The 16,047-nt window shown below is 44.8% G+C and overlaps 1 protein-coding gene across 3 annotated transcripts in view; it reads left to right on the top strand.

The window, feature by feature from the left end:
- ABL1 (ABL proto-oncogene 1, non-receptor tyrosine kinase) overlaps nucleotides 1–16,047 on the top strand; it is a 120,638-nt gene that overhangs the window by 41,073 nt on the left and 63,518 nt on the right. The window contains exon 1 of one of the 3 annotated variants that reach the window (XM_028715825.2): nucleotides 9,711–9,733. The exons of 1 other annotated variant lie outside the window; for it this stretch is intronic. In XM_028715825.2, the coding sequence (XP_028571658.1) occupies nucleotides 9,727–9,733 (7 nt within the window). In that variant the 5' untranslated portion in view covers nucleotides 9,711–9,726. Of the gene's footprint in view, nucleotides 1–9,710; nucleotides 9,734–12,231; nucleotides 12,623–16,047 lie in introns of those variants that run through there. One more of the 3 variants, XM_028715824.2, reaches the window with a different exon arrangement.

The raw sequence follows: 16,047 nt of genomic DNA, 5'->3' as shown, positions 1-16,047 counted from the left end.
AAAAACACGCATTTACCTCTTGGTAAATCTTTGCCTATCCTCCTCCCTCTTTTCTTTTCTTTTCCTTTCTTTTCTTGAGCTGTGCTGTGCTGTGATGGAGGAGGTTCCCTTTTAACCAGTTTCAGCAGGAATTATTGAAAACCCAGTGATCTTAACATTCGTCTGGTGCGGTTTTTTTGGTACAGATTTCTTATTTCATTTTATAATGGACATAAAACTGAGAGAACAGATATAACAACAGATGAAAACTAAAAGGTGAAAAACAAAATTATAAAAGAGGCACATAGAATGAGTACAGTTGCACATGATTTAAAACAACAAGGGTTTAAGTAAATAATATTAACATCTGATTTTCAAGCATAATTCCAGATTTGCTAGACACGTGACAAAGGTTGTCTTGAAAGCGATTGTTCTGTTGTATATGTAGTAAAAGAATGCCGAATCTTATTTAAAAAAGACTAGAAGGATCTAGTCATTGAAATATCAAATTATGTACTATTTTCTCCATTATATCTACATTCCAGAATGAGCATCAAAAATATTCCGTAAGTTCCACAGGCACATTGAGACCTTGGTACATGCAGTTCTGAACACTGATCTCAGGTGGTACGTTTCCATTCCCTATTTCATATTAAGTGGTGAAATAATATTCTCATATCACTGAAGAACCAGCCTCGCACATCGAGCCCCAGATGGCACCAACCCCTTCAGGACAGCTGGTTTCACTTAATGCACTCTCTTTAAACAAAACCCGTGTTACTGGAAGCAAGTTTTGAAATAGGCCATAGTTTTCTCGGGTTCTCTGCTGCTTTATGAAGAAGTAAGAGGAGAAGGAGGGAAGGATTTGAAAGAATTTCACGTGGAATCTGTATTGGAAAAGCATTTAGGGAAGCTTTTGTGATGGAACATTTCCAGTCAGGAAAGACAAAGGAAAGTGTTTATTCACACAGCACAGAGTTACAGGGTGGAATTTGCTCCCTCAAGATGTAGGGATGGCCACCAGCTTGGAGGGCTTTTTAAAGAGGGAGGATAAGGTTATCAAAGGCTGCTAGCCATGATGGCAGTGCTCTGCCTCCACTGTTGGAGGCAGTATACTTCTGAATGCCAGTTTCTGGGAATTTCATGTGAGGTGTATGGTGCCGTGGTGCTCAGGTCCTGCTTTTGAGCTTCCTGTTGGGGTATCTGGTGGCCACTGTGAGAACAGGATGCTGAATTAGATAGGCTCCCTTTGGCCTGGCTCTTCTAAGGAGATCTATTGTGATAGCAGAACTTCCATGCCCAGGGGCAGTCTACCTTTGAATCCCAGATGAAGGGAAACAGCAACTGGAGAGGGGATGTTGCACTCAGGTCCTGCTTGCAGGCTCTTCTTCTGTTGTAATCTGTCTGTCTGTCTGTCTGTCTGTCTTTATTTTTTAAATTTCTATTCCGCTCTTCATCCAAGGATGACAAGATGAATATAGAAACACAAAAATGTGTAACATAGACGCCAAAGCAGTTTAAAAGGCCATAGATTGTACAATTAGCCAGATGCCTGGGAGGAGAAGAATGTTTTTGCCTGGCCTTAAAATATATGTAACAGAGGCACCAGGCAGAGCATCCCATAAGTGGGGAGCCTCCACAGGAAAGGCCCATTCTTCTGTTGCCAGCCTCCGAACCTCTTACAGAGGAGGTACACTAAGAAGGGCCTTATATGTTGATTGCAGTTCATATGGGGAGAGGCGGTCCTTGAGATATTGCAGTCCTGAACCATTTAAGGCTTTATAGGTCAAAACCAGCACTTTGAATTGTGCCTGGAAATTAATTGGCAGACAGTGTAGTCGGATCAGGATCAGTGTTATATGCTCAGACTGTTTTGCCCTGGTGGGCCAGAATTCTGGCCACAGAATTCTGCAGAAGCTGAAGTTTCCGAACTGTCTTCAGAGACAGCCCCACATATAATATATTGCAGTAATTAACCTAGAGGTTACCAGAACATAGACAACAGAAGTTAAGCTATCCCAGTCCAGATGGGACGCAGCTGGGCCACCAGCTGAAACTGATGGAAGGCACTCTGTGCCACTGAGGTCAACTGAGCCTCAAGTGACAGCAAAGAATCCAGAAGGACCCCTAAGCTGTGTACCCACTCCTTCAAGGGGAGTGTAACCCCATCAAGAGCAGGCAACCTCTCATCCATCTGGTCTAGGGAACCAGCCACTAACAGTGCCTCAGTCTTATCTGGATTGAGCTTCAACTTGTTGGCTCTCATGCAGTCCATTACTGAGGCAGGATCACAGTCCAGCACATCCACTGCCTCACTTGCAGATGTAAAGGAGAAGGAAAGCTATGTGTTATCTGCATATTGCTGACTATGTACTACAGAACTCTGGTTCACTCCACTCAGTGTTTTCATGTAGGTGTTAAACAGCATAGGGGATAAAAGTGAACCTAGAGTAACCCCTGCATTAAAGGCTCCATGTGGCTGAAGAGCACTCCCCAAGCAACATCCTCTGTAAGTAACTATCAAAGTAGGACTGGAACCACTGCAAAATGATGCCACCCACCCCTAACTTGAATAGCTGCCCCAGAAGGATCCCATGGTCGATGGTATCAAAAGCCAGTGAGAAGATGAAGAGAATTAACAGGGACACATTTCCCCTGCCTCTCTCCCAACAGAGGTCATCATGTAGGCTGACCAAAGCATTTTCTCTGTCCAAACTGGGCCTAAACTCTGATTGAAATGGATCAGTTTCCTCCAAAAGCCCCTTTCCTACGAAGGGGAGATTGGCAACAGGCCCCTCTCGGTAGGAGCCACTAATAATCTCCCTGGCCTAGCCAGCTGTCGTCTCCCTGCTAGTTTTTATCAGCCAAGAGGTGCAAGGGTCCAGAGCGCAAGTGGTTGCCTTGAGGATCCAAGCACCTTGGAATCCCCCCTCTCCCCAGTTCTTGTACAGAATCCAAAGAGAATCTGGCAGTAGCAGTTGCTGCTGAGCTGACCAACAGGTCGAGACACCATTGCATCATTTCCCCTCTGCCCTCCTCATCCCTTTTTCTTTTTGGTATTGCATATTTTAGATTGTGGGGACGCGGGTGGTGTGGTGGGTAAAACCTCAGCGCCTAGGGCTTGCCGATCGCATGGTCGGCGGTTCGAATCCCCGCGGCGGGGTGCGCTCCCGTCGCTCGGTCCCAGCGCCTGCCAACCTAGCGGTTCAAAAGCACCCCTGGGTGCAAGTAGATAAATAGGGACCGCTTACTAGCGGGAAGGTAAACGGCGTTCCGTGTGCTGCGCTGGCTCGCCAGATGCAGCTTGTCACGCTGGCCACGTGACCCGGAAGTGTCTGCGGACAGCTCTGGCTCCCGGCCTCTAGAGTAAGATGAGCGCACAACCCTAGAGTCTGTCAAGACTGGCCCGTACGGGCAGGGGTACCTTTAGCTTTACCTTATGTAAAACATTATAGGAAGCTTTCTGATGAAGAGCTGAGGCAAAAAAAAAAAAAAAAAAAGCTTTAAATCATCATCGGCTCTTGTTGTCATCGTCATCATCATAAACTGTTGTGAGCAATTTGCATGGCAGTGAACTCTATGAGGTGGCTCTAAATGCCTAAGAATCTGTGGGCACCTCTGATGTCTTTTAAATGAGTTGTTGCTTAAATCCATGAATCACTTCCCTCATTGATTTCACTGGGCTGGGTGTATGAATGGAATGTTATCTATGGCTTGAGGGTTTTTTGGGTTTTTTGTTAAACTTCATATCTTAAAAATGTGGTGGCCCTTTCACACTTAGCAAACCCTGTTTTTTTTCTCCCCTTCCAACCTCTTTGATGCCTTGGAGTCTTCCATGTGCCTTTCTGGGTTCCCTCTCCCCCCCCCCTGCCTTTTTGGAGCAGGGGGTGGGGAGGAAGAGGACTGGGAGTGTGTTTAAAATGGAATCACTCAAGCTCCTTTCATAAATCTCCTTCTAAGAAGTCCTGAGGAGGGTGTTTCACACATGGAGGATATGGCCAACTTCCAGGTAACAGAGCCTTTTAAATAAAGGATCTGAGGTGAGGCAACAGTGACAGGAAAGTCTTTACTTGGGGCTTAGCAGAATAGCAGCCAGGCTTTTATAACTCTGGATTTCCTCCTCTGCATACTTAAAAAAATTAAAATTAAAATTGGAGTTTTATTCCTTCAGTTGGCAACTACATTGGCTTGATGGACCAATCTAGAACAAAATCCAGAGTGAGGTACACAAGCCTCTCTCTACTGCCTTTCTCAGTCATTTCCCTGACCAGCATATCCCATAGAATCATAGAATTGTAGAGTTGGAGGGGAACTCAGGATCATCTAGCCCTGTTCCCTGTAGTGCAGGAATCACAATTAATGAATCCCTGACAGATGACCATCCAACCTCTGCTTATAAACCCCCAACGTAGGAGTATGCATCACCTTCCAAGAGAGTCCATCTTACTGTCAGAAAGTTCGGAATCTACTTTCTTGTAATTTGAATCCTATGCTCAGGAGCAGGAAAGAACAGCTTGCTCCATATTCCACTTGACAGCCATTTAGATATTTGAAGATGGTTATCATAACTCTTCTTCGTCTTCTCTTATCCAGGCTAAACATGCCCAACTCCCTCAACCATTACTCACAAGGCTTTATTTCCAGACTCTTCATCATCTTGGTCACTCTCCTCTACACAACTTCCAGCTTGCCAATATCTTTCTTAAACTGGGATGCCCAGAACTGGACACAGGACTCCAGGTGGAGTCTGACCAAGGCAGAATGGAAAGAAAGTAGTTGTTGATCTGAACATGAGGCACAAAATGAGCGAGGTTGGATCTGCACTGAAGACGAGCTCTTAAATCCTGAATCTAAAAATCGCCACAGAGCAAGGGATGGCTTTGTAGCCTCTGAATAAAGTGTAAAATAGAGCCCTGTAATTTCTCTAGGAAGGTGTGATGTGGTGGGAGGCAAGTTTGATTAAAAAACAACACTACCATGTGCACTCCTATCACATGACAAAATATTCTTAGCCCCCAAGTGCATTGGACACTGTGTTTTCTACAGCTATTTTCTGGCTCATCGCCCATGAAACGTGATGAGAGGAGAGAAAGGCTCAGCATTCCAAAGAAGCAATTTTCTTGACAAAAGTCAAAGTTATTTGTTGTGTTTATCCTGTATGAGCTTTTGCGGTTCAGTGGAACTTTTCTCACTGTTATTGCCTGGAACTTTTTAGTTTAGAGAGAAGGCGAGTAAGAGGAGATATGATGGAAGTGTATAAAATTTTGCTTGACGCAGAGAGAGTGGATAGAGAAAAGCTTTTCATCCCTTTATCCTAACACTAGAACTTGTGGACATCCAATGAAGCTGAATGTTGGAAGATTCAGGACAATGAATATGAAGTTCTTCATTCAGCACATAAACTGTGGAACTCACTCCCACAGGGAGGCAGCAGGGATGACTTTAAAAGAGGAGTGGAGGAACAGAGTATCTATGACCACTAGCTGTGATGGCTATACTCTGCCTCCATGATCAGAGACAGTAATGCTACTGAACTGAGTGCTCTTGCTATTTGGTCCTGCTTGTGGGCTTCCTACTGGAGTATCTGGTTGGCCACTGTGAAAACAGGATGCTGGACTAGATTGGCTCTTGCCCCGATGGAGCAGCCAGGCTCTTCTTGCATTCTATTTCCACTGTCAGAGACAGTATACTTCTACCGTTCTCAGAATCACAAGTGGGGAGAGTGTTGCTGTTGCTTTTGGGTCCTGTTTGTGGGCTTCCATAGGTGTCTACTGTGAGAGCTGGATGCTGGACTAAATGAACCATTGGCGTGATCCAGCAGGGCTCTTACGTTCCCATCACCTGCTGACCTTAACTTGACTGTGCATCAGTCTGAGCCCTGGAAACCCTTTACAATTTTGGCAGGGTGGCTCACCACAGGGGCAGGGAAAGCTTTTTTAGCTTAAGGGCCACATTCCTTTCTGGGAAACCTTGTGAAGGCCACATGCCTGGGGTCAGCAGGATCAGATGCAAAAATGAGCAGAGCAGTGAATGCAAATTTTACCTTTCTGTGGCAGGCTAATTTCTACACAATCACATCCTTCTCTATCCAACAATAGCCAGTGTGGTGTAGCAGTTAGAGTGTCACTCATGAATCTCACTGGGTAACATTGTGCCCAGTCACTGCCTCTTAGGGTTATTGTGAGGGTAGAAGGGGGAGGGGTAAACCATGTATGCTGTCACCTCGAGCCCCTTGGAGGAAAGACATGATAGAAATTTAATAAAATAAAATAATAAAAATAAATCCAGGCAAGCAAGATCGCTGAGTGCAAGGATTGCAATCCAGTCAGCCAAAAAGCCCTAACAACACTCTGGGTGCAAAGCAGGGAGGGCGTGTGGCCTGGGGAGAGTACTGAGGGCCAAATAGAGAGTGTTGAGGGGCCGCATTTGGGCCACAGACCCAAAGTTCCCCACCCCTGACTTAATGCCACAGTCCTTAAGGCTCTCCCCCCCCCTTTAACACAATGAGTCTTGTGGCACCTTTAAAGACTAAAACATTTTTTATCTCATAAACTTTTTGTGCGCTGCAGTTCATCAGAAGCAAAGCTGCAGCTCTTAAAACAAAAATATATATTAAATGCAAACCCCACCCCCGATTTTCAAGTAGGCTTCAGAAGAGAGAAGCAAAGCCCCTTCTAGGGTATGTAAGAATGTGAATATTTTCTCAGCTGTTTGCAACTCAAGACAGAAAGAGAGGCAGGTCCATCACTGAGAGAGAGGAGTCCTGTGGAGACCGGAGGAACTTGCCAGGGTTAGGCTGAGCTCAGCAGGAAGTGGGATCTGTGGAAGACAGGAGGGCCTTGACACCATTTCTGTTGGCAAATACATGGTGCCCAATGACCATTTTCCACCTGCACTATTAGAGACAGTGATACTTCTGAATGCCAGTTCCTGGGAATCACCAGTGGGGAGGGTGTTGCTTTTGCACTCATGCCCTGCTTATGGACTTCCCACTGAGGCATCTGGTTTGCCACAGTGAGGAGAGGATGCTGGACTAGATGTGCCTTTGCTCTGATCCCACAGGGCTGTTATGTTCTACCTCCACTGTCAGAGGCAGCGTGACTCTGAATACCAGTTTTTGGGAATCACAGGTGGGGAGAGTATTGTATTCATATCCTGCTTGCAGGCTTTCATTGGGGTATTTGGTTGGCCACTGTGAGAGTAGGATGCTAGGCTAGGTTGCCCTGCTTTGGTCTGATCTAGCTCTTCTTTTTTTCTGCCTCTCCTGTTGGGGGCCAGCAATACATTGGAATACCAGCTGAAGGAATCAAAAGTGGTGAGAGTGTTGCTATTGTGCACTTATGTCTGTCCACCTTTTAAGCTTCCCATTGGGGCATCCCTGTAGCCTGATCTAGCAAGGCGCTTATGTTCTTACACCCACTCCACTTCAGGCCTGGGGCCTTCGCTTGCATCCTGATGTCATCCAAGCTTTTGTTTTCCAAGATGTGCTTGGATCAAGCAAAACTGCTCTGCTGGATCCGTTTCCCCGGCTGAACATTTGTTTGGATAACCTTTTGGAATGAAAAGGGGCTCCTCATTAAATGTGGGTTTGGGAAGGGTGCTATTATTCCCTAATAATTCTTGCAACTGCTGTTTTGGAAGCTGGGGGAGGGGGACATGGAGAGCAGGGGATGTTTCATTGTACACCCTTCAGTCGAAATGCATCTGAAAATATCTGAGCTGGCAAGTTGTGTGTGTGTTTCTTTCAACTGCCCTCAAGACAACTCTGGAGAAATAATGGCTTATTCCTTGTTTAAGCCGCATCCCTGCTGTGTCTAACACTTTGTGCAAAAGTTCGGGCATATATTTTCTATTCCTTTTCTTCTTCTTCCACTTCTTCTCCCTCCTCAGATGTAATTTGATCGCTCAGGCTTGGTCCTCTTAACTCTGGAAGAAGGCTTTTATTAACTGTTTCCTCCCCGCTTGGAGGAGTGAGTTTGTGAAGAGTGCTGCTGTCTGTAACAGGGTATGTCAAGGAAAAGGGCAGCCCAAATGATCAAGTGGATGGAGCGACTCCTCTGCAAGGAAAATTTGCAGTGTTTGTGGCTTTTTAGTCTACAAAAAAAGACAACTAAGAGATTACATGACAAAAGTTTATAAAATTATGCCTGGCATGGAAAAGTGGATAGAGAAAATTTTATCTCCCTATCTCTTATCACCAAAACTTGTGGGCATTCAATGAAGCTGAGCACTGGAATATTCAGGACAGATAAAATAAAGGACTTCTTCATGCAGCATATTGTTAAACTATAGAACTCTTTCCCAGAGGAGGCAGTGATAGCCACCACTTGAATGGCTTTAAAAGAGGATTGGACAAATTCATGGAGTTGAGGGCTATCAACGGCTACTAGTCATGATGGCTACTCTCTGCCTCCATAGTTGAGGCAGCAATGCTTCTGAATACCAGTTGCTGGAAACCACAGGAAGGGGAGAATGCTGCACTCAGGTCCTGCCTGCAGGTTGCCCTTAATGGGTATCTGGTTGTCTGCTGTGAGAAGAGGATGCTGGACTAGAAGGGCTGTTGGCCTGATTCAGCACTAACCTATGGCCCTTCTCAGCTGAGGCTTACCCCTAATGGCTATGACATAAAAGTTAAGAATAGACTAGTTGGCAGAAGTGGGATCACATGCCCAACATCTCTGTATGTCTGAATCTGTTGTGAAAACAGAGAATCTTAAGCGACCCTGGATTCAGCACGCAAGTAGCTGATGGAAATATCTGTGCTCTTGAAAAGGAAATCTGGAATATCAAAGAGACCCACCCATCCTAGATTTTTTGGTTTTGCAAGTAGTGGAAACCAAATTTTCCCTCCCGGTTTTATCGCTCTAATTTGGGCTTGAGGGAAGGGAGCCATGAGGCTCTTTAAGAAGGAGAAGCTGGCATCAAAGCACAAAACTGCTCAGATTTCCTGCTCATCTTCCTTTCTTCGGCATGGAGTGTGTTAACCTTGTTGTCCCTCTCTTGAGCGTTAATAGGGGCAGTCTTAGTAATCCCATTTAGTAATTCCACTGGAATTCTTATGGAATTCTGCATTCCTGCAGCTGCAGCAGTAGACAGACCTCATGCTATGGAAAGCAGGAGGGGTCAGAATTGCTCAGTTTCAGGATATGCTCTTGTGATACTCCCTGCAGTGTGAATACGCTGCAATTTCCCAGAATTGCTGTCCTCAACTTGGGAGGGTCAGGATTGCCCCATGCTCTGTGTTACATAATATTCAGTCTTGTTTTGTTTTTTGGTACCTCTCCCCACTGTTGACAAAGCATTATTTGAAAAATGTTATGATATACCATATAGAATTTTGGTCCAGTGCTGTGGGGTCCACTCTCTCTGGTCACTTTCCCCACCCAGATTAACCCACCTACTCAGACAGACAGAAAGGGAGAAAGTGTGCTCACTCTCTTTCACATACTAACGGACACATACTTAGCTTTTCCAAGAAGAAGAAGAGGATTTTATATCCTGCTTTATCACTACACGAAGGAGTCTCAAAGCTGCTAACATTCTCCTTTCCCTTCCTCCCCCACAACAAACACTCTGTGAGGTGAGTGGGGCTAAGAGACTTCAGAGAAGTGTGACTAGCCCGAGGTCACCCAGCAGCTGCATGTGGAGGAGCGGAGACGCGAACCTGGTTCCCCAGATTACGAGACTACCGCTCTTAACCACTACACCACACTGGCTCGGGTCAGGTGAAAAACTGGATCCAGAAGAATGAACAGTTAGTATGTCATACTAGAGACCAGGGATTGAATCCTCACTCAAATCATTTATTTAATCAATTTATTTAATAAATATATTGGGTTACTGCTTTTGGTTTGATTTTATATGTTGTGGTCTTTTTGTGAACCGCCCTGAGACCTCCAGGTATAGGGCGGTATATAAGTTGAATGAATGAATGAATGAAGTTCACTGAGTGACCTTGGGTCACAGCCATTGCCTCTCAGCCTATAACATACCTCACAGGGGTGGAATGGGGATTAAATGAGGAGGGGGAGAACTGTGTACACCACCTTGAGATCCTTGGAGAAAAAGGTGGGAAATAGATTCAATCAATCAATCAATCAGTCAAAGAAGCCCTGAGAAGCACATAGAGTTGAAAGAGGGAGTTGGGAGGAGCATCACTCCTCCAATTTCCTCCTTCAGCTCTATGCACTTTTCATAGGAGAAAAGTGGCAACTGCGCTCTCCATCTCATGACCAAGGGAGGCAGTAAGTAGGGTGGGGCTCAGAGACACTGAGGACACCTGGGGAAAGATCTCAAGGGCCACTGTGACCATGGGTGCCATTTTGAAAATAGGCCAGGCACAAGGTGACATAGAAGGGCCTTTGGGGGGGGGGCTGTTTGTCAGCCTCCATGAGAAGCACTGGTGGCTACCAGTTTGTGGCTGGATTGTGACTATTATTATTATTGAATTTATATACCACCCTATCAGGGTGGTTTACGGAATAAAATCTATCCAGTGGATAGAGTAGCGAGTGGATGAGTACCACACTAAATATGTATAGCAAGGATAAAGCTTATGGATAACAGAGACAGGTTAATGAGAAAGGTTCATTTATTTCATAAAAGAAAGGACTTCTTCACACAGTGCACTCACTCCCAAAGGAGGCAGTGATGCCCACCAACTTTGACAGCTTCAGAAGAGGGTTGGGCAAATTTGTGGAGGATAAGGCCATCAATGGCTACTAGCCATGCTGGCTATGCTCTGCCTCTGCAGTTGGAGGTGGTAATAAATTTGAATATCAGTTGCTGGAAACTGCAGGAGGGGCAGAGTGCTGTTGCACTCAGGTCCTGCTTGAGGGCTTCCTATAGGGGCACCTGGTTGGCCACTGTGAGAACAGGAGGCTGGACTAGAGGGACCATTGTCTTGATCCTATAGGACTGGTCTTACGTTCCTAATATGGACTCCTTTCTTTCAGCATAGGTTTTTTTTTTGGGGGGGGGAGCAGACGAATCTCCTGGCTTCCATTAGGATTAGCTTCTATATTCTCACTATATTCTCACTTTTCTTGTCTTTGAGTTCTGTTTTACCATCTCCAGAAAAAAATCTGAGAACTTCTCTCTCATGCTGCTGTGAAGCTAGAAAGCAACAGATAGTTGTCTAAAGATGTCTACCCACTACCCACCCCTTAAGAATTTCTAAAGGGCTGAGGCCACCACCTGTAGAGTCTCAGCTGACCCTTTTCTAGTGAAGTGTGGGGGAGAATTTCAGTTTTCTTAGCCTTTCAATAAGAAGCTGAGCAATTCATGCTTGTTGAACCAGTACAAGAACTGGAACACAATGATCTTTCAGAATTCACACTCCTCTGAATTTTGCAACCATGTACTCCATGCAAGCAGTAAGTATTAATAAAGAGCCACTGTGGTATGGTGTTTAGTGTCAGACTAGCGCCTGGGAGAGACCAGAATTCAAATCCCCACTTGGTAACCTTGGTCACTGCCTCTCAGCCTCACCTACCTCATAGGGTTGATGTGGGGATTAAATGAGGAGATATAGAACCTTGAGCTCCTTGAGGGGGAAAAGGTGAGATATAAATGCAATAAATAAGTAATAAAAAACAAAAATGCACAAATTAGAAAAATGTGTACAATGGTACCTCGGGTTAAGTACTTAATTTGTTCCGGAGGTCGTTCTTAACCTGAAACTGTTCTTAACCTGAAGCACCACTTTAGCTAATGGGGCCTCCCGCTGCCACCACGCTGCCAGAGCACGATTTCTGTTCTCATCCTGAAGCAAAGTTCTTAACCCGAGGTACTATTTCTGGGTTAGCGGAGTCTGTAACCTGAAGCATATGTAACCTGAAGCGTATGTAACCCGAGGTACCACTGTACATTAATGAAGATAATATACAAAAACGCATTAACTAGGGTGAGTTGCTTTGCAAAAATGTGTCTGGTCTTGGTCAAAACTGCATACAGAAATGAGTACGTTAGGAGATACTTACTCTAAAACACTTATGAATTTTCACAATTGCAGTTAGGAGATACTGAGCCTAAAACACTGATGAATTTTCACAATCGCAGATCGCTGCAGAAGTGTGGAGAACTGGATTTAGGATTTGGAAAGTGAGAAACTCGAAAGAAACTGAAATTGTTAGTTTCATTCCTCCCCTCCTCTGCTTGGAAAGCGGAGCCATGAGGGGTTAACATGGGATGGGCGTTCCTTTCCTGATGTCACAAAGTCAGACAACCAAAGCCTGAAGGGGGCCCTTTGTTGGCAGTTCAATGTATGCAGCCTCTGCTTGAGTTGGATGTAGGACGGAGCTGGAAAGTGGGATGGCAAAATTTGGGAGCTCTCATTTGGAGTAATTCATCATAATAGAAAATCAAAGAATCATAAAAAATGGATGATCCACTGCTTTGACTTCTTCAGTTAACAGTTTTTTAATGAAGGCTGGATTTGTAGCCTTTTTGTGTGTGTATGTACCGGAGGGAACTTTTGTGTGAAGTTTTCAAGAGGAGAAGAGGAGGAGGAGGGGAGGAGACAGCAAGCCTACAAAACCAAGGGCCTTGCTCTAACCGATGAAAATGTTGGAGATCTGCCTGAAATTAGTGGGTTGCAAGTCGAAAAAGGGTCTCTCTTCATCATCCAGTTGCTACTTGGAAGGTGAGTTCAGAGCTGCGGGGTCATTTGGTGGGAGGGAGGAGAGGGAGTAGTTAATCTGTCAGGAGGGCCCCACAAAAGCAGAATTCTTAACTCCAGACTCACTTTGCCTAAGCCTCTGTTCAATTGTGCTTGTGCTTTTCCAGAGAGGGGCCAGCTGCATTGATAGGGGACTGGGCTGGAGGACTTCATAGGGCCCTTCCCCAGAGTTAGCCTCCACTTGATGGTTTTAGTCCTTGCATGAGGGGTAGGGGGAGCTGTTGGGGGTGGGGTTGGCGGCATCAAAGAAGAAGCTTATTTTTTAAGCAGTTTCTGTGTAACTTTCAAACCAGGTGATTTTTATTAACCACAATGTACAAAAAGTGTGTCCGATTCTCTTCCATTTATGGTTGGAAACTGACGAGAGCTCACTGACAATCTGGTAACAAAACCACATATCTGTGCCTTGGGCTTCTTTCTTGCCGGGAGCAGCCCAAGAGGTTGCTTTTCACAGGAGAGGATGAAGCCACCCTGGCCTTTGAAGAAGAATTTTAAGTGAGACCCATTCTTGAAGAGAGATTTGCATCAATTGATCCAGAAAGTTTATATGTACGTGTGTCTTGGGGTTGTGTAGTGCTGTTAGTTTGTTTTTTAATTCTTCCTTTTTGACACAGATGTTTTATTTGCATCGTTTAAACTTCACTTCTGTTGGCCTTCTACATCTTTTAACTTCACATATATTCTTTGGGACATGTCCTTAAGATCAGCACAAGACCTAAAAAAAAAAAAGCCTTGCACAAGATCTAGAAGTGAAAAAACAACCTTTAAAAAAAAATCCATACCAATAGTGTAAGGAATTGGTAATATAGCTATACTCTTCCTTTGGAATATTAGAGCTCAGGGTTCAGTTTTCAACTTGTGTCACCAATTGTTCATTTGGACCTGGTCAAGTTCTTTAACCTTTTGTCCCAGTTCCCCCAGGGATCAATGGCACGTTTTCCCCCATCCAGATTTTTTATTCTTTCTCTTCTGGCATTGTTTGGACTGTTCAAGCAGACCATGGCTTTCTCTTCTTTTCTTCTAGGGCTTTGGACAGTGGGTTGGCTGAGGCTTTTGGATGTGGCTCATATACAAACATCATGCATGCCAGGAGCCTCCTCTTGTTCATCAGTTTAGCAAGCGGAAATGAGTCCCCGTGACTTCCTTGAGCCAGTCAGCAATATCTGTTTCTTGGAAGGTTGGCCAGTGAATTCTCCACAAAAATAGTTCTGAAAAGTGGATCATAAAAGCAGATCTTAATAAGTACCTTCAGGGCAGGAATTGTGGCCTGCTTGTAATCATTTGTTATATCTGGGGTTCCAGCAGTTATTGAGTTTGATTTTCAACACCGAGCAAAAGCAAAGGCACCCCCCCCTTTACTCAAAATTTCCATCTTCTCAGTCAATTCTCCTTTTTTAAAAATAGAAAAAAATGCCATCTTATTGTAACAGTTGTCTGCCATTAACGTAAGTTCTACTTGGAGTAGAGCGGGGACACAAACAATCAGGGCTGGGAGAAAAATAAACACATTTGTAATGCGAAAAATTTATAGGAGCATTCATTAAAAAATAATTATCAGGCACTGGCTCTATGGAACATTAAGGTGAAAGGGATGGGAGGAAGGAATACCGGACACCTAGGAATGCAGATCTGACTCCTAAGAATCGGGACCCTATGCTATGTCGTTCCAAAGCCAGCTATCTAGGTTGGGAAAGGGTTGAAGGGTCCTGGGTCAAGATCCCTTCAACAGCTGTATTATTATTATTAATAATATATTTCAATTTATATACCACCCTTTATCAAAAGATCCCAGGGTGGAGTATAGCATTAAAAACATATTAAAGAACATCAATGATAGAAACAAAGTACAGTGGTGCCCCGCAAGACGAATGCCTCGCAAGATGAAAAACTCGCTAGACGAAAGGGTTTTCTGTTTTTTGAGTCGTTCTGCAAGACGAATTTCCCTATGGGCTTGCTTCGCAAGACGAAACTTCTTGCGAGTTCTTGCGAGTTTGTTTCCTTTTTCTTAAAGCCGCTAAGCCGTTAATAGCCGCTAAGCCATTAATAGCCGCTAAGCCGCTAATAGCCGTGCTTCGCAAGACGAAAAAACCGCAAGACGAAGAGACTCGCGGAACGGATTAATTTCGTCTTGCGAGGCACCACTGTAAAAAGCATATTGACAGACAGCATAATAATAATACTAATAATAAGAAGATAATCATCATCATAATAGTCCCCTCCCCCACACTTTTACATGCCATAGATTATTTAATAGCCATAGGCCTGGGTAGATAGGAATGTTTTTGCCTGGTACCTAAAGACATGTAATGATGGCGCCTGGTGAACCTCTTTGGGGAGAGCATTCCATAGTCAGGGAGTCACCACAGAAAAGGCCTGTTCTTTGTTGCCACCCTCCAAACCTCTCTAGGAGGGGGGAAATAGAGAATGGTCTCAGATGACAAGTGCAGGGTCTAGGTTGGTTTGTATGAGAAGAGGCGGTCCATACGGTATAGAGGTGCTGAGGTGTATAAGGCTTTATACGTCAACATCAGCACTTTGAATTGGTCCTAGAAACTATTCGGCAGCCAGTGCAGTTGTGCCATAATTGGCACACACCGTACTCTTAAGCTTCTGTTAGAGCTCTTCAGGCTGTCAGAACCCAACAGATGCTTGCCATTATGTTTCGACCATTGACTTTCTTGACTAGACCACTGTAATTCTCTGTGTGTAGGACTGTTCTTGAAGACTGTCCAGAAACTTTGGCTGGGGCAAAATAAAGCTGCTAGAATAGCCATGCCAGTGGTGAGGACCTTCCCGTCTCTGTGACTAATGAATGCTACCTGGTTGTTTTGGCTAGGCCAAGAAAATGCCACCTATTCTACATCTGAAGTGGGGTGTGGGGCAGAGAGAGACATGGCTGGCCGAAAGGGGGCTTGCAGTTATCATTGATTAGAAGCATGTGAAAATCTATGTGCACCAACAATCAGCTGATCAATTTAGCTTTCAAAGCAGTTTGAACATTGTAACTTACAACCGTTTTGCATTAGTTATATTGGTTGCCAGTTTGTTTCCAGGCTGAATTTAAAGTACAGTGGTACCTCTGGTTGCGAACGGGATCCGTTCCAGAGCCCTGTTCACAACCTGAAAGGAACGCAACCCCCTTCTGCACGTCTGTGCACGCGCAGGTCACGATTCGCTGCTTCTGCGCATGCACATGACGTCATTTTGCGCGTCTGTGCATGCACAAGCGGCGAAACCGGGAAGTAACCCTTTCCGGTACTTCCGGGTCACCACAGGATGCAACCTGAAGCAAACATAACATGAGGTATGACTGTACTGTATCTGCTTTCCATGCAGAATGTTCCTGGTTCAACCCCCAGCAGCATCTCCAGGTAGGGCTGGGAATGCCT

This window comes from Podarcis muralis, chromosome Z (assembly GCF_964188315.1).
Source record: "Podarcis muralis chromosome Z, rPodMur119.hap1.1, whole genome shotgun sequence".
NCBI classification, from domain to species: Eukaryota; Metazoa; Chordata; class Lepidosauria; order Squamata; family Lacertidae; genus Podarcis; species Podarcis muralis.
Note: the sequence above shows the minus strand (reverse complement) of the source record. Positions and strands in the feature narration are given on the sequence as shown.